We start from the raw sequence: 25,856 nt of genomic DNA, 5'->3' as shown, positions 1-25,856 counted from the left end.
ATTCTAGATTTTCCTCATTTAAAATTGGGTGCGTCTTATATGTCGGAGCGTCCTATATGGCAAAAAATACGGTAGATGTGACAGCCAGTGGCCACCTGACAAGGGGGAGAGGGGGATCAGGGACCCTCTTCTGGTGCAGGTGCAGGGGTTGGATTCTGGATATTGTATATCCTATGGATACACATGAATGACTATAGTTGAAATACCCTTTTAAGTCACAGAAAATAACATCACTGAGCACATAGCTAGCAAAAAGGTAAAAACTTATAAAACTAAAAATAATAATACAAGCAAAAAGTCATATCAAAGCAAAAAAAAAAAAAGCCTAGAGCAAAGAGTAGTCAGGAGAGGTCAGTGCCAGTGAAAGTAAACAGACGAGGCCAGTTGTGTAACCGAGGATCAAGTCCTTTGCTTGTCAGGGTAATAATACAGCTGTATGCTGCCCATCTCCAGATGGATTTTCTGCTGGCATAAAAGAGATTTAGGGGAATGCAATAATGTAGAAGGCCATCTGTTACCACACGAAAGGCAGCATCTTAGTAACAAGACACCAGCACAGAGTTCCCAGGCAGATACAATGGGGCACATATATGAAAGTATTACAGCCTAACAACTGTCATAGGAGACCTGTTCATATATATCACAAAGCTTTACTGAGTGGACTCCTAGGGCTCTGCCTGGTATACTGGAGCCCTGTGACGTCACTTTACTGAGTGGACTCCTAGGGCTCTGCCTGGTATACTGGAGCCCTGTGACGTCACTTTACCGAGTGGACTCCTAGGGCTCTGCCTGGTATACTGGAGCCCTGTGACGTCACTTTACTGAGTGGACTCCTAGGGCTCTGCCTGGTATACTGGAGCCCTGTGACGTCACTTTACCGAGTGGACTCCTAGGGCTCTGCCTGGTATACTGGAGCCCTGTGACGTCACTTTACTGAGTGGACTCCTAGGGCTCTGCCTGGTATACTGGAGCCCTGTGACGTCACTTTACCGAGTGGACTCCTAGGGCTCTGCCTGGTATACTGGAGCCCTGTGACGTCACTTTACTGAGTGGACTCCTAGGGCTCTGCCTGGTATACTGGAGCCCTGTGACGTCACTTTACCGAGTGGACTCCTAGGGCTCTGCCTGGTATACTGGAGCCCTGTGACGTCACTTTACTGAGTGGACACCGAGGGCTCTGCCTGGTATACTGGAGCCCTGTGACGTCACTTTACTGTGTGGACTCCTAGGGCTCTGCCTGGTATACTGGAGCCCTGTGACGTCACTTTACTGAGTGGACTCCTAGGGATCTGCCTGGTATACTGGAGCCCTGTGATGTCACTTTACCGAGTGGACTCCTAGGGCTCTGCCTGGTATACTGGAGCCCTGTGACGTCACTTTACTGAGTGGACTCCTAGGGCTCTGCCTGGTATACTGGAGCCCTGTGACGTCACTTTACTGAGTGGACTCCTAGGGCTCTGCCTGGTATACTGGAGCCCTGTGACGTCACTTTACTGAGTGGACACCGAGGGCTCTGCCTGGTATACTGGAGCCCTGTGACGTCACTTTACTGAGTGGACTCCTAGGGCTCTGCCTGGTATACTGGAGCCCTGTGACGTCACTTTACCGAGTGGACTCCTAGGGCTCTGCCTGGTATACTGGAGCCCTGTGACGTCACTTTACTGAGTGGACTCCTAGGGCTCTGCCTGGTATACTGGAGCCCTGTGACGTCACTTTACTGAGTGGACACCGAGGGCTCTGCCTGGTATACTGGAGCCCTGTGACGTCACTTTACTGAGTGGACTCCTAGGGATCTGCCTGGTATACTGGAGCCCTGAGACGTCACTTTATTGAGTGGACTCCTAGGGCTCTGCCTGGTATACTGGAGCCCTGTGAGGTCACTTTACCGAGTGGACTCCTAGGGCTCTGCCTGGTATACTGGAGCCCTGTGAGGTCACTTTACCGAGTGGACTCCTAGGGCTCTGCCTGGTATACTGGAGCCCTGTGACGTCACTTTACCGAGTGGACTCCTAGGGCTCTGCCTGGTATACTGGAGCCCTGAGACGTCACTTTACTGAGTGGACACCTAGGGCTCTGCCTGGTATACTGGAGCCCTGTGACGTCACTTTACTGTGTGGACTCCTAGGGCTCTGCCTGGTATACTGGAGCCCTGTGACGTCACTTTACTGAGTGGACACCTAGGGCTCTGCCTGGTATACTGGAGTCCTGTGACGTCACTTTACTGAGTGGACTCCTAGGGCTCTGCCTGGTATACTGGAGCCCTGTGACGTCACTTTACTGAGTGGACTCCTAGGGCTCTGCCTGGTATACTGGAGCCCTGTGACGTCACTTTACTGAGTGGACTCCTAGGGCTCTGCCTGGTATACTGGAGCCCTGTGAGGTCACTTTACCGAGTGGACTCCTAGGGCTCTGCCTGGTATACTGGAGCCCTGTGACGTCACTTTACCGAGTGGACTCCTAGGGCTCTGCCTGGTATACTGAAGCCCTGTGACGTCACTTTACCGAGTGGACTCCTAGGACTCTGCTTGGTATACTGGAGCCCTGTGACGTCACTTTACCGAGTGGACTCCTAGGGCTCTGCCTGGTATACTGGAGCCCTGTGACGTCACTTTACCGAGTGGACACCTAGGGCTCTGCCTGGTATACTGGAGCCCTGTGACGTCACTTTACTGAGTGGACACCTAGGGCTCTGCCTGGTATACTGGAGCCCTGTGACGTCACTTTACTGAGTGGACTCCTAGGGCTCTGCCTGGTATACTGGAGCCCTGTGACGTCACTTTACTGAGTGGACTCCTAGGGCTCTGCCTGGTATACTGGAGCCCTGTGACGTCACTTTACTGAGTGGACTCCTAGGGCTCTGCCTGGTATACTGGAGCCCTGTGACGTCACTTTACTGAGTGGACTCCTAGGGCTCTGCCTGGTATACTGGAGCCCTGTGACGTCACTTTACTGAGTGGACTCCTAGGGCTCTGCCTGGTATACTGGAGCCCTGTGACGTCACTTTACTGAGTGGACTCCTAGGGCTCTGCCTGGTATACTGGAGCCCTGTGACGTCACTTTACTGAGTGGACTCCTAGGGCTCTGCCTGGTATACTGGAGCCCTGTGACGTCACTTTACTGAGTGGACTCCTAGGGCTCTGCCTGGTATACTGGAGCCCTGTGACGTCACTTTACCGAGTGGACACCTAGGGCTCTGCCTGGTATACTGGAGCCCTGTGACGTCACTTTACCGAGTGGACACCTAGGGCTCTGCCTGGTATACTGGAGCCCTGTGACGTCACTTTACCGAGTGGACTCCTAGGGCTCTGCCTGGTATACTGGAGCCCTGTGACGTCACTTTACTGAGTGGACTACTAGGGCTCTGCCTGGTATACTGGAGCCCTGTGACGTCACTTTACCGAGTGGACACCTAGGGCTCTGCCTGTATACTGGAGCCCTGTGACCTCACTTTACTGAGTGGACACCTAGGGCTCTGCCTGGTATACTGGAGCCCTGTGACGTCACTTTACTGACATGAATGAGGCTGCTGCGCTATTCTTACCAACAGATGTGATGGAACTACAAGAATAGCATATGTATTATGACAGCTGGTCAGACGCCATGCCTGTGGTCTAGCAGTATACCAGTGGTCTACAAATATTAGGCCTCCAGAGCTGCACAACTACAACTAAGGCTGCATTCACAACACGTTTTTGCAATACAGTTCCCGTATCAGGTTTTTGATGAAAAACTGATTCTTCAAAACCTGACTAAACTGTATCAAAACGTGTGTACAAATTTCAACCTGCATACAGTTAAAAAACGTATATGGTTTGAAAAATGGTGTCCGATTGCATCCGTTTTGTAAGAAAAAAATGTATACGTTTTTAACTTTTCACTCCATTTTGAGTAAAGTTTCACTTGTTTGATTGAAATTTCAAGAAAAAAAAACTGTGCAAAGTCAAAAACCGTATGGTGCAAACCGGATGGAACCGTACACACATACGGTTTTGTATGGTTCCCATTGACTCCCATGTTAAAAAAAAAAAACGTACACGGTTTTTCACCCGGACCAAAAAACATGGTAGACTACGGTTTTGGGTACCGGGAAAAAAAAACTGACAAAACTGTATAAGACGCAAAACGGACACAACCTGATGCATCTTTTGGCGTACGGTTTTCAATGGGGAGTCAATGCATACGGTTTTCAATACGGTTCCGTACGGTTTTCACATAGAAAATGTATACGGGAACTGTATTGCAAAAACGTGGTGTGAATGCAGCCTAACAGAATGTGCTAATCATTTTATTTCTCCTTCACTAACAGTTTTTTCAGTATTTTAAAAGTGTGACAAAATACAATTAATTTAAAACATATTTATGGTATTTTGGATTTTGAATCAATATAGGAAAAACATCTGAAAATGTACTATACCTAGAGCAAGCAGTATTTAAAGGGGCACTCCAGTGGAAAACTATTTTTTTTTTTCAAATCAACTGGTGCCACAAAGTTAAACAGCTTTGTAAATTTCTTCTATTTAAAAATCTTAATCCTTTCCCTACTTATCAGCTGCTGTATGCTCCATAGGAAGTTGTTTTCTTTCTGGAGCTCTTTTCTGTCTGACCACAGTGCTCTCTGCTGACACCTCTGTGCGTATCAGGAACTATCCAGAGCAGGATAGGTTTTCTATGGGGATTTGCTTGTACTCTGGACAGTTCCAGAAATGGACAGAGGTGTCAGCAGAGAGCACTGTGGTCAGACAGAAAAGAACTCCAGAAAGAAATACAACTTCCTGTGGGGCATACAGCAGCTGATTAGTAAGGGAAGGATTAAGATTTTTAAATAAAATAATTTACAAATCTGTTTAACATTCTGGCACCAATTTATTAAAAAATAAATAAAATAAAAAACTGTTTTCCACCGGAGTACCCCTTTAAAGATTAAAAAAAAAAAAAAACTTGGGGGTAGGGGGCGTGGATTTTTAATTGACAATTTCTGGATTACAAATGGCAAAAATTTGTTACATCTGAAACCAGACAGGCCATACACTGGCCACTCTACTTTCCTAAGATTCTGAATGGTAAATCTGCCCTGCTCACACACTGAGGAACACTGGGATTTAGTTTGGGAGACAATCCCTGTGTGGCACCCAGCTTTCTAAGACACAGACAGGAGGACTATAGATCGATGGTCTCTTAACTGTCGACCTCCAGCTGTTGCAAAACTGCAACTCCCAGCATGCCCGGACAGCCGTTGGCTGTCCGGACATGCTGGGAGTTGTAGTTCTGCAACAGCTGGTGCATGCTGGGAGTTGTAGTTTTGCAACAGCTGGAGCATGCTGGGAGTTGTAGTTTTGTAACAGCTGGAGCATGCTGGGAGTTGTAGTTTTGTAACAGCTGGAGCATGCTGGGAGTTGTAGTTTCCAAATAGCTGGAGGTCCACAGTTTGGAGACCACTGTTGTAGATCAGTACAGAGCCATGTACTCACTTTGTATTAGTGACCCGTGCCCACTGCTGTATAATGCCACCCTGTCACGTGTGCTATAGTAGGAATGCTATGGTCATAGTAGCCCCTGCCAGCTGGTGATGCCCTCGTCCTGTTACCTTATCTCCAGGTCATCCAGGGTCTCTAGCAGGTGACTGGAGCGGGCGGCCATGGACTGGGAGCGGCAGAACTTGCCCCCATTGTGCCCCTCGTTAGCCTTCGCTTGGATCTTGGCTTGTGCCATGTCGCCGGCGGTCAGGAATAGCTGGTGACCGGCCTTAGAGCAGCTCCTCTAGGATCTTTCTAGACACATCTCGGGCAGACGGATGAAACATTTCCTTAGAAGGACGTGGGCGGATCCCGCTCCTCTGCTCCCTGCCCCCCTGCCCGGCCTGACAGCGGGCACAGCTGCTGTGCTTCTTCTACCTCACACGTGTGGAGACTGCGGTGCCCGCCCTGCCCCAGGTCACCCCGCACCTCCTGTGCCCTCTGTGGAGGTGTACTGGGCACAGCAGTTCTATCAGGTCCCAAGGACATAGCACTGGTGTGGGCACCAGCAATCTCCACATGACTGTGCCACTTCACACTCAGCAGCATAAACAAAATGTAGGAAGGCATAAAGAATAATAGGACCAATTCATGTTTACACTTCTGTTTTATCCTGTCCCCTTCTAATAGTCAGAACGCTTTCAGGTGTCACCTACAGACCCATATAAGGCCTTGGTTTTTGCGCCACCAATTGTACTTTGTAATGTCATCAATCATTTCACAACAAAATCTACAGCAAAACCAAAAATAAATATTTGTTGGGTGAAGTTGGAAAACAAAAGCCAAGTTTTGTAACTTTTGGGGGCTTCCGTTTCTGCACAGTGCACTTTTCTGTAAAAATGACACATCATTTTTTTTGTTATTAAGGTCCATGTGATTACAATGATACCCAATTTATATGAGTTTTATTTTGTTTTACTACTCTAAAAAAATTATAACTTAGTACGAAAATTCGTATGCTTAAAGGAGTACTCCGCCCCTAGACCTCTTGTCCCCTACTCAAAGCATAGGGGATAGTGATCTTGGCTGCAGTACCCCGCTATCATTACTGCACAGAACAAACTCGCTCTGTTCGTAATGACGGGCGATACAGGAGCCGGAGCAGTGTGACGTCACAGGCCCACCGCCTTAAAGGGTAGCTCCCACCATCCATTTTTTTTTAAATTTCTGTCCCTGCCTATTGCCCATCTCTCCCTAACCCCTTCCCTGCCTTTACATCATTTTTTTACTATATTAAAATGGCTCTTTGTCTGCCTGGTAGTGTGCTCACGGCCCGATGTTCCGGCCCGTACCGCCCGTTATTACACACAGAGCAACTTCAGCCGGGGTGCCAGAGGGGTGCCGCAGCCGAGTTCATTGGGGTCCCCAGGGGCAGGACCCCATGATCAGACATCTTATCCCCTATCCTTTGGATAGGGGATAAGATGTCTAGAGGCGGAGTACCCCTTTAAAATTGTCCTCCTCTTATCTCCTATAACTTTTTATTTTCCCATATAGGTGGATATATGATGGCTCATTTTTTGCGCTGTGATCTGTAGTTTTTATCAGTACCATTTTTGTTGTGATGGGACCTTTTTGATCGTTTTCTATTCATTTTTCATGATAGGCCTGCAGGATTGTGGGACACCCAGGTTTTTGTCCGGTTCGGGGGTCAAAACAACATGACAATCAGAAAAGCAATCTGATAAGATCCCTTCCTTGTAGGCCAAGTTATACAAAGGGTCGGCGTTAGGGCGATTTGTCTGGACCCAGGGTTTTCAGTAGGGAGGATGAAGAGATGACTGTACGTACCATCTCCTCTGTGATATCTGTGAGTATTATAGATGTTACTGATCATCAGTGGAGAGAAGACAGGGAGTAATTCATTTTGGCTTGGTCAGTCGAAGGGGCCTGATATAGATTCTCATAATAAGTACAAAGGTTGTCAGTTATGTCATCCACGTTATTCCAAAGACGATCAGTGTCAGGGCATTGAGGGTCTATTCACACGTACAGTATCCTACGCAGATTTGATGTGCAGGATTTGAAGCTGTGTTCAGTCATATAGTTTACATCAAAATCGTCAGCATAAAATCCTATGCATCAAATATGTGCCGGATACTGTACATGTAAATACACTCTTAGGCTACATTCACACTGTCATTTGTCTCCGGCAGTGTGAAGCCTGTTATTTCATGATCGAGAATAGCGGTAGAAAAAATACCCCTCTAAAAAATATCCCTCTACTCTCTCTGAAAATAACGGCGCCCAACGGACACCATTGACTATAATGGGGTCCATTGGGACCCCGTTATGACCGATCAAAATGAAGGCCGTCAAACTGCAGAAAAAAAAAAAAAAGAGTTTGACGACCGTTATTGCCGGGGCATAACGGCAGTGTGAACGGGGCTTTAAATGGTGTATTCATGTGTACAGTATTCTGCGCAGATGTTCATCAAATCCTGTGCATCAAATTTGCGCAGGATACTGTACGTGTAAATACACTCTTAAATGGTGTATTCAGGTGTACAGTATTCTGCACAATTTGATGTGCAGGATTTTCTGCTGCAGATTTCTATGTAAACTAAGAAAATAAAAAATTGCCCGCCACAGCTTCCTTTTTGTGGGATGCGTAATCTATAACATGCCCCCACGATGGACTTGGAGACTGCCAAGGGCATTCTGTTGATAGAGCTATATGAAGGCTTATTGTTGAATAAGTTGTACAATGGCACCCTTCTTTTCACCAAATAATGTATTGAGAAAAAAAAATTGGGTGGAAAAAAGTCTGCGAGTTAATTTTTTTCTTTTGTAGTTAATCCATTTACGGCTCCTTTCGCACTATGAGCATTCATCCGTTATTAAACATCAGTTTTCTGTGTAAAAACAGATGTATAATAACGGATGAAATAACGGGTGCTAATGGCTGAATAATGTCCATCAAAATAACGGGCATATTCATCCTTTAACCCCTTAAGGACCCAGGGCGTACAGGTATGCCTTTGCTCCCTCGTACTTAAGGACCAAGGGCGTACGCCCGTGGGAATTTCGGTCCCTGCCACGCGCCATGATTTCGTCACCCCCCCCCCCCCCAGGATCGCTGCTATCGTCCGGCCAATAGCAGCCGGACGATAGCAGCGATCCTGGGGGGTTAATGGCCCCTTCTCGCGGCTCTGCTTGCCCCCCGAGTTCATTCAGTGGGCAGAGCTGCGAGAAGGAGCCAGGGACCCCCCCTCTGTGAAGATCGGAGCCCCTCACAGAGGAAGACCCCCTTAGAGCAGGGAGAGTACAGCCCCAGGGACAGGTAGGGTTAACCAGTAAAGTAAAGTAAAAAAAAGTTAAAAATTCCCCCCCCCCCCGACCCCCTAATAGGACCTAAAGGGACCGGCACAATTTTTTTAGTGTGAGCCGGGCCCTATTAGGGGTTCAGGGTGCTGCATTTGGCCCCCCCCCCCCCCATTTCTTTTTTTTGGCCGCAGCGCTTTTTTCCCCCTCCCCATACAGTTACACCAATCACACACACTACATACTCCCCCCCCACACACACACACACACACATCCACCACCGACCGGGAAAGAGCAGGCCAGACTTCCCAAGAAACTGGAGTTATAGGTGCCAGGATCATCCCAGGCCAACACTTTCCAGGTGAGGTCCCCCACACTGGATATAAGGGACGATTCTAGAAAAAAGAGTGTGTCACAGGAGGGGGATACGGAAGAATACCACCACTCAGTGTGACACTTGCCCCGATCATCCGGGCCTCTGCATTAAAAACTGCTTGAGGGAGTATCACACTTCCATGGAGTACTATATTTTCCCTTTTCATTAAAATTTTCAATAATTTGACCCCAATGTACTAAGTCCAGAGTACATTCCAAATTTCAACACCATAAAACCACTAAATTGCCCAAAACAACTCATCTAAAAAAAACAAAACAAAAAAAAAACTGATAAGACCTCTGGGGGTATTTTTTTCTCTGGGTCATGGGTCACTGAGTCACTATCATCGGGGACTTTTTTTGTTGCCTCAAATGCGCAGCGCTCTCTCCACCTGAGCGGGGTGTGCATTTGAGGCAACAGGTTAGGGACGGCCACACACGTCACATTCCCAGAATAATGATTCAGAGCATAGGGTTTGGGGCGGGCATATTTTTTAGTTTTGGCTATGCTCCGGGTCATAATTCTGGGAACATAACCTGTTTTATAATTTTATGTCCCACTGTACCCCATTTTAGTTATTTAGTGTACCCCAGTTATATACCTCATGTAATACCCCTTGAGGGGGGGGGGTCCCACTGTTCTGGATCCACAGGCCGCGACGCAGAAGCTCAAGGCCCCTGAATGTGACCTGCTCCTCTGAGACCGGTGTGCAAGCTGTTTATGCCCAGACTTGAGGTATGCCCTTACTCCAAAGAAATGTATTTACAAACTTACGGTGGCATTTTCTCCTTTTACCACTTGTGAAAATGAAAAATTTGGGGTAACCCCAGCATTTTAGTGTAGAAAAATAAAATTTTTCATTTTCACATCCCACTTCATGAATATTTATCAAACACCTATGGGGTGTTAAGACTCACTGTACCCCTTGTTATGTTCCTTGAGGGATGTAGTTTCCGAAATAGTATGCCATGTGTTTTTTTTTTATTTGGAGAAAAAACAGCATTTTAGTAAAAAAAAATATATATATAATCATTTACATTTCCAAAGTCGTCAAACACCTGTGGGGTGTTAAGGCTCAGCGGACCCCTTGTTACATTTCTTGAGGGGTGTAGTTTCCAAAATAGTAGTCCATGTGTTTTTTTTTTTGCTGTTCTGGCACCATAGGGGCTTCCTAAATGGGACATGCCCCCCAAAATCCATTTCAGCAAAATGTGCTTTCCAAAAGCCAAATGTGGCTCCTTCTCATCTGAGCATTGTAGTGCGCCCGCAGTGCACTTGATGCCCACACATGGGGTATTTTCATTCTCAGAAGAGATGAGGTTACAAATTTGGGGGGGCATTTTCTCCTATTACCCCTTGTAAAAATGTAAAATTTGGTGGAAAACCAGCATTTTAGTGAAAAAAAAAAAATCATTTACACATCCAACTTTAACGAAAAGTCGTCAAACACCTGTGGGGTGTTAAGGCTCAGCGTGCCCCTTGTTACGTTCCTTGAGGGGTGTAGTTTCCAAAATAGTAGGCCATGTGTTTTTTTTTTTTTTGCTGTTCTAGCACCATAGGGGCTTCCTAAATGGGACATGCCCCCCCCCAAAATCCATTTCAGCAAAATGTGCTTTCCAAAAGCCAAATGTGGCTCCTTCTCATCTGAGCATTGTAGTGCACCCGCAGTGCACTTGATGCCCACACATGGGGTATTTTCATTCTCAGAAGAGATGAGGTTACAAATTTTGGAGGGCATTTTCTCCTATTACCCCTTGTAAAAATGTAAAATTTGGTGGAAAACCAGCATTTTAGTGAAAAAAAAAAAATCATTTACACATCCAACTTTAACGAAAAGTCGTCAAACACCTGTGGGGTGTTAAGGCTCAGCGTGCCCCTTGTTATGTTCCTTGAGGGGTGTAGTTTCCAAAATAGTAGGCCATGTGTTTTTTTTTTTTTTTGCTGTCCTGGCACCATAGGGGCTTCCTAAATGGGACATGCCCCGCAAAAACCATTTCAGAAAAAACACTATCCAAAATCCCACTGTCGCTCCCTCCCTTCTGAGCCCTCTACTGCGCCCGCCGAACACTTGACATACACATATGAGGTATTTCCTTACACAAGAGAAATTGGGTTACAAATTTTAGTAAGATTTCTCTCCTTTTACCCCTTGTAAAAATTCAAAAACTACAAATACATGCGAGTGTAAAAATGTAAGATTTTTAATTTTCTCCTTCACTTTGCTGCTATTCCTGTGAAACACCTAAAGGGTTAACACACTTACTGAATGTCATTTTGAATATTTTGGGGGTACAGTTTTTATAATGGGGTCATTTATGGGGTATGTCTAATAAGAAGGCCCTTCAAATCCGCTTCAAAACTAAACTGGTCCCTGAAAAATTCCGCTTTTGAAAATTTTGTGAAAAATTGGAAAATTGCTGCTGAACTTTGAAGCCCTCTGATGTCTTCCAAAAGTAAAAACATGTCAACTTTATGATGCAAACATGAGCTTCAAAGTTAGAAAAATGCAACATTTTAAATTTTTTCATAAAATTTTTGAATTTTTCACCATGAAATGATGCAAGTATAGACAAAAATTTACCACTATCATAAAGTAGAATATGTCACGAAAAAACAATCTCGGAATCAGAATGAAAGGTAAAAGCATCCCAGAGTTATTAACCCCTTCCCGACCTATGACATACCTGTACGTCATGGGTGGCAAGGTGTTCCCGACCCATGACATACAGGTACGTCATGGACATTACTGCCGCTACTCGCGGCATCCCGCAGCGCCCGGAAAGATGGTGGCTATCACTGATAGCCAGCCATCTTACCGTGCGACCACGGGGGGTTTCGTCCCCCACCCCCCCCAGCGATCGCTGCTATCAGCTGGTCAAATCTGACTAGCTGATAGCAGCGTTTCGCTATCAGAATACTTAGCAGCGCGGTGTGTGAGTTCCGATCACGGGGATCGGGACACACACCGCTCTGCTAAGTGTCCCTGACCCGTCCCCCGGCGTCACTTACCCGTCGGAGCGGTGTCCCGAGCGGTCCCGGCGTCCTCCGTGCGGTCCCGGCGTCCTCCGTGCGGTCCCGGCTGCGCTGCGTCCCGGAGGTGAGTTTCCGGCAGCAGTGCGGCATCTTCATTGGCAGCAGTGAGATCGCCGTAAAGCGATCTCACTGCTGCCTCTGAGAGTTTCAAAACTGCAACTCCCAGCATGCCCAGACAGCCTTTGGCTTTCTGGGCATGCTGGGAGTTGTAGTTTTGCAACATCTGGAGGTCCACAGTTTGTAGACCACTGTATAATGGTCTCCAATCTGTGCTCTTCCAGATGTTGCAAAACTACAAATCTCAGCATGCTCAGTCTGTCCAGGCATGCTGGGAGTTGTAGTTCTCTAACATCTGGAAGAGCACAGATTGGAGACCATTATACAGTGGTCTCCAAACTGTGGACCTCCAGATGTTGCAAAACTACAACTCCCAGCATGCCCAGACTGCCCAAGCATGCTGGAAGTTGTAGTTCGGCAACGTCTGATCCTTCAGATATTGCCGAACTACAACTTCCAGCATGCCTTGGCAGTCTGGGCATGCTGGGAGTTGTAGTTTTGCAACAACTGGAGGCACACTAGTTGGGAAACATTGTCCGTTTCCTACCTCAGTGCCTCCAGCTGTTGCAATTGTTGCAAAACTTTAACTCCCAGCATGCACTGACAGACCGTGCATGCTGGGAGTTGTAGTTTTGCAACAGCTGGAGGCACACTGGTTTGGAAACACTAAGTTTGGTTGCAAAACACTTGAAAGTTTATTACTTAACTTCGTGTTTCCAAACCAGTGTTCCTCCAGCTGTTGCAAAACTACAACTCCCAGCATGCACGGACAGCCAAAGGGCATGCTCGGAGTTTGCAACAGCTGGATGTTTGCCCCCTCCCCCCAATGTGAATGTACAGGGTACACTCACATGGGCGGAGGTTTACAGTGAGGGCTGCAAGTTTGAGATGGCGCAAATTTTGCGCTGCAGCTCAAACTTCCAGCGGCAAACTTGCTGTGAACCTCTGCCCATGTGACTGTACCCTAAAAACACTACACTACACTGACACTAACCTAAAATAAAAAGTAAAAAACACTACATATACACATACCCCTACACAGCCCCCCTCCCCCCAAAAAATGAAAAACGTCTGGTACGCTACTGTTTCCAAAACGGAGCCTCCAGCTGTTGCAAAATAATAACTCCCAGTATTGCCGGACAGCCATTGACTGTCCAGGCATGCTGGGAGTTTTGCAACAGCTGGAGGCACCCTGTTTGGGAATCACTGGCGTAGAATACCCCTATGTCCACCCCTATGCAAATCCCTAATACAGGCCTCAAATGCGCATGGCGCTCTCTCACTTTGGAGCCCTGTCGTATTTCAGGGCAACAGTTTTGGGACACATATGGGGTATCGCCGTACTCGGGAGAAATTGCCTTACAAATTTTGGGGGCCTTTTTCTTCTTTAACCCCTTATGAAAAGGTGAAGTTGGGGTCTACACCAGCATGTTAGTGTAAAAAAATTAATTTTTTACACTGACATGCTGGTGTTGCCCTATACTTTTCATTTTTACAAGAGGTAAAAGGGAAAAAAGACCCTCTAAATTTGTAACGCAATTTCTCCTGAGTACGGAGATACCCCATATGTGGGCGCAAAGTGCTCTGGGGGCGCACAACAAGGCCCAGAAAGGAGAGTGCACCATGTACATTTGAGGCGATTTGCACAGGGGTGGCTGATTGTTACAGCAGTTCTGACAAACGCAAAACAATAAATATCCACATGTGACCCCATTTTGGAAACTACACCCCTCACGGAATGTAATAAGGGGTGCAGTGAGCATTTACACCCCACTGGTGTATGACAGATTTTTGGAACAGTGGTCTGTGAAAATGAAAAATAAAATGAGGGGTATAGTTTCCAAAATGGGGTCACATGTGGGGGGGGGGTCCACTGTTCTGGCACCATAAATGGGACATGCCCCCCAAAAACCCTTTCAGAAAAACTCACTCTCCAAAATCCCATTGTCGCTCCTTCCCTTCTGAGCCCTCTACTGCGCTCGCCGAACACTTTACATACGCATATGAGGTATTTCCTTACTCAAGAGAAATTGGGTTACCAATTTTAGGGTGATTTCTCTCCTTTTACCCCTTGTAAAAATTCAAAAATTGGGTCTACAAGAAAATGCGAGTGTAAAAAATGAAGATTTAGAATTTTCTCCTTCACTTTGCTGCTATTCCTGTGAAACACCTAAAGGGTTAAAACACTTACTGAATGTCATTTTGAATACTTTGGGGGGTGCAGTTTTTATAATGGGGTCATTTATGGGGTATTTCTAATATGAAGATCCTTAAAATCCACTTCCAACCTGAACTGGGCCCTGAAAAATTACGATTTTGAAAATTTTGAGAAAAATTGGAAAATTGCTGCGGAACTTTGAAGCCCTCTGGTGTCTTCCAAAAGTAAAAACTTGTCAATTTTTTAATGCAAACACAAAGTAGACATATTGTATATGTGAATCAATATGTAATTTATTTGGAATATCCATTTTCCTTTCAAGCAGAGACTTTCAAAGTTAGAAAAATGCTAAATTTTCTAAATTTTCATGAAATTTTTAGATTTTTTACCAAGAAAGGATACAAATATCAGTGAAATTTTACCGATAAAATAAAGTAGAATATGTCACGAAAAAACAATCTCGGAATCAGAATGATAAGTAAAAGCATTCCAAAGTTATTAATGTTTAAAGTGACAGTGGTCAGATTTTCAAAAAATGCCCAGGTCATGAAGGTGAAAATGGGCTGGGTCATGAAGGGGTTAATACTTAAAGTGAAAGTGGTCAGATGTGCAAAAAACGCTCTGGTCCTACAGTGGAAATTGGCCTGGTCCTTAAGGGGTTAAGACCCGTTATAAGTTAACATCCCTCATGTACAGCTGTTTTAACACCTCTGCCTACAGCCTCCCACAGCCAAGACTACTACTACTCCCATCATGGAACAGACTTGTTCCCATGATGGGAGTAGTAGTTCCGCGGCTGCAGGAATCTGCAGACAGCAGGGGAGGCTACATTAGTGTTTGTACTACTACCCCCATCATGGAACAGAGTCTGTTCCATCATGGGGTTTTAGTACAGGGGCTGAGGGATTGATCGCACTGGGAGACCCGATGCAATCCGACGTTATTAAGCTGGGGAGCGGACGGCATGGTCCGCAACCCTGCGATGTATCGTGTGTTTTTATTTTCATTTTTAAAGCACCTGTCATAGTTCCAAAAAAAAATTATATGTTACTCAGTACCTAATCCTGATCATGTACATAAATGTTTTATGTCTGTAGGATCTTTATATCCAGAGATATAAGCATTTATCTGCTGCTCAGTTACTTTTCCATCAGGCAGGCTGGAGGGGTCTGTCTCCCTCACAGTGATGACTCATCGCACTCTACTCTGTAACCCTATCCTCTCTGGTTTCATGCTGTACATGTTACACAGAGGAAGATGCTTGGAGCTTGCCTGCACTATTCCTAAAACATAACGGCGAGTTGATAACAGGATAAAATGTATAAATATAAGAATAGATCTTTATAAAATGAGTGCAAGAATTTTATAGATAAAAGTATAGTATTTTTATGAATATGTTTTCTATCTGTTTTATCTTTTCCTAGTAAAGTTGGATGCTAATCAACATAGCTGTCACTGGCTGGCACCGGTGTTCCCCCACAATAGGGACAGGCACTGGAGTTCCCCCACAGTAGCTTCAGGCACCTGAGTTCCCCCACAGTAGCTACAGGCACCGGAGTTCCCCCATCGTAGGCACAGGCACCTGAGTTCCCCCACAGTAGGTATAGGCACCTGAGTTCCCCCACAGTAGGTATAGGCACCTGAGTTCCCCCACAGCAGCTACAGGCATCAGAGTTCCCCCACAATAGCTGCAGGAATCAGAGTTCCCCCACAGTAGCTGAAGGAATCAGAGTTCCCCCACAGTAGCTGCAGGCATCAGAGTTCCCCACAGTAAAGCACAGGCACCTGAGTTCCCCCACAGCAGCTACAGGCATCAGAGTTTCCCCAAAGTAGGTACAGGCATCGGAGTTCCCCCACAGTAGTTACAGGCACCTGAGTTACCCCACAGTAGCTAAAGGCATCAGAGTTTCCCCACAGTAGGTACAGGCACCGGAGTTCCCCCACAGTATGTGCAGGCACCTGAGTTCCCCCACAGTAGCTTCAGGCACCGAAGTTCCCCCACCGTAGGCACAGGCACCTGAGTTCCCCCACAGTAGCTAAAGGCATCAGTTTCCCCACAGTAGGTACAGGCACCGGAGTTCCCCCACAGTATGTGCAGGCACCCGAGTTCCCCCACAGTAGGCACAGGGACCCGAGTTCCCCCATAGTAGCTTCAGGCACCGAAGTTCCCCCACCGTAGGCACAGGCACCTGAGTTCCCCCACAGTAGGTACAGGCACCTGAGTTCCCCCACAGCATGCGCAGGCACCTGAGTCCCCCACAGTAGGCACAGGGACCCGAGTTCCCCCACAGTAGCTTCAGGCACCGAAGTTCCCCCACCATAGGCACAGGCACCTGAGTTCCCCCACAGTAGCTAAAGGCATCAGTTTCCCCACAGTAGGTACAGGCACCGGAGTTCCCCCACAGTATGTGCAGGCACCCGAGTTCCCCCACAGTAGGCACAGGGACCCGAGTTCCCCCATAGTAGCTTCAGGCACCGAAGTTCCCCCACCGTAGGCACAGGCACCTGAGTTCCCCCACAGTAGCTACAGGCACTGGAGTTCCCCCACCGTAGGCACAGGCACCTGAGTTCCCCCACAGTAGGTACAGGCACCTGAGTTCCCCCACACCAGCTACAGGCATCGGAGTTCCCCCACAGCATACGCAGGCACCTGAGTCCCCCACAGTATGCGCAGGCACCTGAGTCCCCCACAGTATGCGCAGGCACCTGAGTCCCCCACAGTATGCGCAGGCACCTGAGTTCCCCCACAGCAGCTACAGGCATCAGAGTTCCCCCACAATAGCTACAGGCATCAGAGTTCCCCCACAACAGCTACAGGCATCAGAGTTCCCCCACAATAGCTACAGGCATCAGAGTTCCCCACAATAGCTACAGGCATCAGAGTTCCCCCACAGTAGCTACAGGCTTCGGAGTTCCCCACAGTAAAGCACAAGCATCTGAGTTCCCCTTCAGCAGCTACAGGCATCAGAGTTCCCCCACAGTAGTTACAGGCACCCGAGTTCCCCCACAGTAGCTGAAGGCATCAGAGTTTCCTCACAGTAGGTACAGGCACTGGAGTTCCCCCACAGTATGCACAGGCACCTGTGTTCCCCCACAGTAGACACAGGCACCCGAGTTCCCCACAGTAGCTAAAGGCATCAGAGTTCCCCCACAGTAGGTACAGGCATCGAAGTTCCCCCCACAGCATCTACAGGCATTGGAGTTCCCCCACAGTAGGTACAGGCATCGAAGTTCCCCCCACAGCATCTACAGGCATTGGAGTTCCTCCACAGTATGTACAGGCACCTAAGTTCCCCCACAGCATCTACAGGCATTGGAGTTCCCCCACAGTAGGTACAGGCATCAGAATTCCCCCACAGTAGGTAGAGGCATTGGAGTTCCCCCACAGTGGGTCCAGGCACCCGAGTTCCCCCACAGCAGCTACAGGCATTGGAGTTCCCCCACCGTAGGCATTGGCACCTGAGTTCCCCAACAGTAGCTACAGGCATCGGAGTTCCCCCACAGAAGGTACAGGCATCAGAGTTCCCCCACAGTAGGTACAGGCATCAGAGTTCCCCCACAGCAGCTACAGGCATCAGAGTTCCCCCACAGCAGCTACAGGCATCAGAGTTCCCCCACAGCAGCTACAGGCATCAGAGTTCCCCCACAGTAGGTAGAGGCATCAGAGTTCCTCTACAGTAGGTACAGGCATCGGAGTTCCCCCTCAGCAGCTACAGGCATCAGAGTTTTCCCACAGTAGCACAGTTTACCCACATTAGGTAGCAGTTCCACCACATTAGCAAAGTCCCCCCCCACATTAGGTAGCAGTTGCCCCAAATTAGGTTGCATTTCCCCCACATTAGGTAGCAGTTCCCCCAACCCACTAACACATACACACTCACCTGTCCTGCAAGGCGCTTTATCTCTCCGGCGGCGGCCTGACGAGTGACGTCACTGACGTCCTCTTGCACTGGCCAGCCGCTGGCGAAGACCGCGACTCGGTGGAGGAGGTAATGGACTGCAGGGGGGGTGCGGATAGGTTACTGGGGACAGGATCCAGCGCAGCAGAGAGAATGGGGGGAGGGGTGTATAGAAGGGTGGCAGTGTGATATGGTCAGGCACAGCTGAAAATGGGGGGGGGTTGGATCACAGGATCGGGCGCAGCTAAAAACTGGGGGGGACAGGGGTGCCAGTTTTAGGGACACAGGATCAGGCGCAGCTGAAAACCGGGAGGGTGGGTTTGACAGGATCGGGTGCAGCTGAAAACCGGGGGGGATACAGGATCTGCCTGTATCCCCGCACTGCCTGTGTGTGGGCTCCCTGTGCTTGTTCACATGCAGTGCGCACATAAACTGGATGGCATACAGCAGAGATCTCCTATACTGGATACCGGCACGCTTTATGGACAGTATCTGGTATGCTGCAAAATCAACACTAGTCTGTCGGGCTAAAGACAGACGACCCCTAGTGGAGGCTATTTTTAGATTACATTTCTGGGGGAAATTGACTTTAAAAAAAATAAAAAAAAATTATATTGCAAAAAGCCATCATATGCTTAGTTTTATAACAGATAAAAAGTTTTCAACAATGACAGTGCCTCTTTAAACCCCCCATGGGGAGCCCTGAATGGCGAGTACCAAGGTTTTTAAAATGAACATTGTGAGTGGCAGCGGGGGCCATATGTATATTAAAAGTGCTGTGGGAGGCAAGATATATACAGCGCTGTGGGAGGCAAGATATATAAAGCGCTGCAGGGGGGGGGGGGCAGACATATAGCCCATATATCTAGCCCAAATATCTAGCATTTATAATATGCCCCCCGCAGGGCATTAATAAAGATATGACCCAGCCAGCGCATTTATAAATATATACCCCCCGCTGCACATTTGTCATATTATGCCACCGCAGCGCTATATGTTAAAAGTATATCTATCAGCCGCCGGCTGGGCCGATGATGCTGATACAAGACTTTTCATACATAGCACTGCAGGGGTATATGTATATAGAAGCGCTGGGGCTGCCGGTGCTGCGCTATACATGAAAAGTCTTGTATCAGCATCATTGGCCCAGCCGGCTGCCGCCCCCTCCCCTGCTTAATAACCTCTGATCGCATGGGGTCCCTCAGCCCCTGTACTTCAAACACTAATGTAGCCTCCCCAGCTGTCTGCAGACTCCCACAGCCAGGGAATTACTACTCCCATTATGGAAACAAGTCTGTTCCATGATGGGAGTAGTAGTAATCCCTCAGCACTGCAGGACTCTGTTGATGTAACCTCTTCTGAGCATGCTTAGAAGTAATAACGGATACTATAAACCAGGTGCAAATGGATGACATAAAAACTCATCCATTTGCCATAGACTTCATTGTTAAAAATAACGGCCATTAATTTACCCGTTTCCTGTGACGGAAGAAAAATTAGTGCATGTTCTGTTAATTCTTCTGTCACAACTAATGTCAGTTATTCATGACGGACTATAATGGGTCATAACGCATAATCAAAAAATCCCATAGACATAAACGGAAGTTATTTGTGACGGAAGAAAAAACGGCACTAATTTTTCTCACAAGAAACGGGTAAATTAAAGGCCGTTATTTTTAACATCTATGGCAATCGGAAGAGCCTTTATGTCATCCGTTTGCACCTGGTTTATAATATCCGTTATTACTTCTGAGCATGCACAGAAGAGGTGACATCAGCAGTCTCCTGCAGTGCTGAGGGACTACTACTACTCCCATCATGGAACAGGCTTGTTTCCATGATGGGAGTAGTAGTTTCCCGGCTGCGGGAGTCTACCGGTGACTGGGGAGGCTACATTAGTGTTTGTACTTCTACCCCCATCATGGAACAGAGTCTGTTCCATGATGGGGGTTGTAGTACAGGAGCTGAGGGTTTGATTGCACCCGGTCTCACTTCTGAGACCCGATGCGATTAGAAGTTATTAACCAGGGGAGCGGGCGGCATGCTGCGCTCCTCTGCGATGTACGATATAGTTTACTTTCAATTTTAAATCCCACGCCGAAAGCCCTGAATGGCTGGTACTGAGGAGCCATTCAGGGCTCTCCGCGGGGGTCATATCTTTATTAATGCGCTGCAGGGTGCACATTATACATGCGCCGGCGGGGGGGTCATATCTTTATTAATGCGGGGGGGGGGGCACATTATACATGCGCTGGGGGCTAGATATATAGGCTATTTTAATATACATATGGTCCCCGCTGCCTCTCATAATGTTCATTTTAAAAACCCCGCTGGGATCCCTGGATGGCTCCTAGGTACCGGCCATTCAGGGCTCCCCGAGGGGGATTTAAAAATGAAAGTTTAAACACACCGATACATCGCAGGGTTGCGGAGCTTGCCGCCTGCTCCCCTGCTTAATAACTTCTGATCGCAGAAGAGACCATACAAAAATCTATATGCTCCCATTGGGGAATAATAGAAAAAGATCCAGTCCTAAGCAAGTTAAAATTACAAAAACCTATAATAACTTTTAAATGAACTAAAAACCTTAAAGATATACTAGTAAAAAGTAAATTTATGGAGAAAAAACAAAATGAAAATTAAGTAAAACTCTAATAAAAAGTAACATGAAATGTGGCCACTGTAATTGGTGTGAACACTACCTGACAGGTAAGAATGTAGCAATTGGAGGGATAACACGAGACCATAATGAATTCATGTGTTGTCGTTCTAAGAATGTGGTGTACGCAATTATATGTGAATGTACCAAATTTTACATTGGCAGCACCATCAGACCTATGTATATAAGATTTAGGGAACATATACGTTCCATTTCAACAAAAAAGGGATCCCCGCGTCTGATCGAACACATGAATTCAGAACATGGAGGAGACACAAGCCGGAAAAAAAATTCATTGTGCGACAAAATTGAAGAAAAAAATGCCATTTTGTAACTTTTGGGGGCTTCCGTTTCTACGCAGTAAATTTTTTGGTAAAATTTACACCTTGTCTTTATTCTGTAGGTCCATACGATTAAAATGATACCCTACTTTCAAAGGTTTGATTTTGTATTACTTCTGAAAAAAAAATCATAACTACATGCAGGAAAATGTATACGTTTAAAATTGTCATCTTCTGACCCCTATAACTTTTTTTATTTTTCCACGTACGGGCCGGTATGAGGGCAAATTTTTTGTGCAGTGATCTGAAGTTTTCATCTGTAGCATGTTTTGATTGGACTTTTTGATCACTTTTTATTCATTTGTTTGTGCTATAAAAAGTGACCAAAAATACGCCATTTCGGATTTTTGAATTTTTTTGTGTGTACGCCATTGGCCATGAAGGATATATTTTTATAGTTTGGACATTTCCACAAGCGGCGATACCACATATGTTTATTCACACAGTTTTTTTTTTAAATGGGAAAAGGGGGGTGATTGTTACTTTTATTAAAGAAGGGGTTAATTCATCATTAGTAAGTTGTTTTTTTTTTTTTTGCTATGTTATAGCCCCCTCTAGTGGCTATAATATGCATTACATTGATTCCTAACACTGATCTTCAGCATAGAACTACATGTGGATGATCAGTGTTATCGGGGCTTGACTTCTCATGCCTAGATCTCAGTCATGGAGAAGTCAATCACCGATCGGATGGGCCAGAGGCAGGTAACTGACCCTCTGCTCGTGTCCTAGCTGATCGGGACAGCGCGGTTTCACCGCGATGATCCCGATCAACCCGAGTGAGCCGCCGGGATGCAATTTTTTCAACTTTAGATGCAGCAATCAATTTTGATTGCCACGTCTAAATGGTTAATAGTGCACAGCACAACAATCGGTGCCACATGCTATTAGCCCAGGGTCCCGGCTTTCATTAGTTGCCGGGACCGACCCGCTATGACGGGGGGTCATGGCGTGACGCCTCATTATAGCCTGGGACCGGGCGTAGGGCGTACAGGTACGTCCTTCGTCCTTAAGAGGTTAAAGGAAATATGCAGTAAATGAAACGTATCCCCTATCCAAAGGAGATTGCGGTTTGGACCCCCGGCTCTCCCGTGCAGGAGGCGTGCGGCTGCAGCATGACACCGTGGTCAATACGCCTCCTCTATGTATCTCTATGGGAGAGGCAAGGATGCAGCGTTCATGCCTCCCCGCCTCGCGCATAGAGCAGTTGTCCTTTAATTACCCCAGTGTCCTGTTCACACTATACCAGATTTCTGGCCTCCAAGCTTAGCTAGGTAACAAGAAATGAGGTACCCTTTAAAATGCTAAACCGAATCTACTACACCCATGGAATCAAGACCAGGCAAAATTCTTCCATTGCAGTTTTTGTGAGCCCTGTGTGAATTGTAGCCTGTTCTTGTTCTTAAAGAAGTTTCCCCCGATTTGGTCTTTGAAGCAGATGGGCTTCAGCAGCAATGTTGGACTTGTTCAGAAATGGTATTCTGCATACCTTGTTTGTAACAAGTAGTTATTTGCCTGTCATCATGAACCAGTCTGCCCATTCACCTCTGACAAGGCATTTTTGTCCACACAACTGAAGCTCGCTATTTTTTTTTCACAGACCATTCTGTGTAAACCCTGAAGATGGTTGTTTGTGTGAAAATCCCAGTAGATCAGACATTTTTCAAATACTCAGACCAGCCCGTTTGGCACCAAAAACCATGCTATGTTCAAAGTCACTTAAAGGGGTACTCCGGTGCTTACACATCTTATCCCCTATCCAAAGGATAGGGGATAAGATGCCTGATCGCGGGAGTCCCGCAGCTGGGGACGCCCGTGATCATGCACACGGCACCCCGTTTGTAATCAGTCCACGGAGAGTGTATGGTCGACCGCAGGGTCGGCGACGTGTGACATCACGCCTCTGTGTGACGTCACGCTCCGCCCCTCAATGCAAGCCTACGGGAGGGGGCGTGATAGCTGTGATGTCACACGCCGCCGGCCCTGCGGTCGCCGGTTATCAGTCCCGGAGCGAACATGCTCTGGGGACTGATTACAAACAGGGTGCCGCGTGCAAGATCACGGGCATCCCCAGCTGCGGGACTCCCGCGATCAGGCATCTGATCCCCTATCCTTTGGATAGGGGATAAGATGTGTAAGCACCGGAGTACCCCTTTAAAGGGGGTTATCCACATAAGCACTTACCTGCCAGACAGTAATGGACATGCTTAGGAAGTATCTGCGCTTGTCTTTAGGTTAAATGGCTATGTTGTAAGATTACTATAAAGCAGAGGCAAACTTTTTGTGAACTGGCTTTTTCCTGTTGGAGTTTTCTCTTTTACTACACATCCCATAATTCCACTTTTCTCCCTCCCACACATCATTGAACCACAAACAAACATGCAAAAGACCAGTGCTTTCTAACCAGGGTGCCTCCAGATGTTCCCTGTGGTCTCTCCACCTATTGAAGCAGAACAGGCTCCCTTTTCATCACCTGACTAGTAAGGTAGTGTCTCGTCCGCACTGAATCCTGGGAATACCTGAGACAGGAATCATTTTGTATGCTGTTAAAAAATGAACATCCAGAGCAAAGAATGCAAGACTATCCATCAGAGACAGGTACAGACACTATATTATGAACTACACTAATTTTACAGCCTCTGTAGCATAATCAAAAAAAATTATAAAAAAATCCTGGCGTACACATTTAAATCCCATTTCTTCCCCATTCTGATGCTTGGTTTGAACAGCAGAAGATTTTCTTCACATCTACATGCCTAAGTTGCTGCCACGTGATTGGCTGCTTAGCCATTTGTACCTAATAGAGTGGCCAGTGAGTGTATATATAATTAATGAAATTAATGTGTCAGCCTATACTAAGCCTCACATTGTATTCTGTTCATGAATTGTTATTTATTGTAGGTTTTGCACTATTGTCACTTAACTTGTTTCTTATTCTCCTGAGAATAAATTTGTATGAGACATTTCTTCTTCAACTGCAAATCCACCAAACCATCCAGGGATTAAGTCTGATTTTCTATAACTTATCAGCTCTGTATGAAAGGCTTCGCTGAAATACAGATAGGAGATATCCACTGCAGTTTTTCATCCAATATTTTTTGTCACATTTGATGCTATTTCAAAAGGGATACACCAATGGAAAAAAATTTTCAAATCAACTGGTGCTAGAAAGTTAAACAGATTTGTAAATTACTTCTATTAAAAAATCTTAATCCTCACAGTACTTATCAGCTGCTGTATGCTCCAGATGAAATTGTATATTTATAGTTATTTTCTGTCTGACCACAGTTCTCTCTGCTGACATCGTGAGGAACTGTCTGGAGTAGGAGAGGTTTGCTATAGGAATTTGCTCCTGCTCTGGACAGTTCCGTGGTCAGACAGAAAAGAACTACACAACTTCCTCTGTAGTATACAGCATCTGATAAGTACTGGAAGGATTAAGATTATTTAATAGAAGTAATTTACAAATCTGTTTAAAGGAATAGTCTAGCACGGACTATTCTTATTCTATCGTGCCCAGGCTACAAAAAAAAAAAAAAGTGAAAATAAACTTTCACTTACCTTCATATGTTCCTTGGGAGCTCCGCTACAGCTGATCGGTCGGCTGGGTTGACTTCGTCCTACTTCCCTTAGGCTGAAGGGCCGTGTGACATTCTGGGCTATCACTGGCCACAGCAATGTCCCGCTTTGGCCGGTGATAGTCTGAAGCGCCGTGTGACGTTCCAGACTATGGGAAGTAGGAAGAAGTCAGCCCGGCCGAGCTCTTGGGGAACGTAGGAAGGTAAGTGAAAGTTTATGTTCCCTCTTTTTGCAGCCTGGGAACAATAGAATAAGAATAGTCCATACCAGACTATTCCTTTAACTTTCTGTCACTAGTTGTTGTGAAAATAAATAGTTTTACACTGGAGTAGCACTTTAAGTCCAACAAGTTGTTAGTTTTTCATGACTAGAATCAGGACCTTGGGGGAGATTTATCAAAATCTGTGCAGATGAAAAATTGACCAGTTGCCCATAGCAACCAGTTAGATCGCTTTCATTTTTCAGACCTAAAAAAAAATAGCCAGCTGATTGGTTGCTATGGGCAACTGGTCAACTTTTCCCTGCACAGATTTGGATAAAATGCCCCCCCCCCCCCCCCCTTGTGTGCAGCGGTCGTGGTGCACACACATAGAATTGTAATGCTAACATCAGGATGTTCTGTGTGTAGTGTGCCTCTCCAGTGTAGCAGAGAGTTATAAGTTCCTTCCCTGCCATTTAGTCCTAAGGGTCGTAGGTATGCAATCTAAAAAATATTGGACGCCACTCTGGACGTTTGTGTTCCTGGTGTGGGCAGTTCAGTATCATCATATTACCGCCCTGGCTACACCAGACTGAAGTGGCCTATTCAGCCTGGAGAAGGTACTTTTTTTTTTTTTATTCAGGTTTAACATTTTTGCCATAAAGGGGACTATATTATTGGGAGAGGGTACCTACTACCTGCCTACCTAACTATGGGGAATACCAATTGCCTATATATTTAATATTTGGGGGGGTGTTTTTATTTTTTTTAAGTCACC

General features: G+C 46.5%; 1 protein-coding gene across 1 annotated transcript in view; it reads right to left on the bottom strand.

Moving 5' to 3' along the window:
• Positions 1-6,094, bottom strand: part of BAG2 (BAG cochaperone 2) — a 46,224-nt gene extending 40,130 nt beyond the window's left edge. Inside the window, exon 1 of the mRNA XM_056565786.1 lies at positions 5,585-6,094. Coding sequence (XP_056421761.1) covers positions 5,585-5,709 — 125 coding nt within the window. The 5' untranslated portion in view covers positions 5,710-6,094. The remainder of the gene's footprint in view (positions 1-5,584) is intronic.
• Positions 6,095-25,856: the final 19,762 nt, after the last annotated feature.

Source organism: Hyla sarda, chromosome 3 (assembly GCF_029499605.1).
Source record: "Hyla sarda isolate aHylSar1 chromosome 3, aHylSar1.hap1, whole genome shotgun sequence".
In the NCBI taxonomy this organism is placed as follows: Eukaryota; Metazoa; Chordata; class Amphibia; order Anura; family Hylidae; genus Hyla; species Hyla sarda.
Note: the sequence above shows the minus strand (reverse complement) of the source record. Positions and strands in the feature narration are given on the sequence as shown.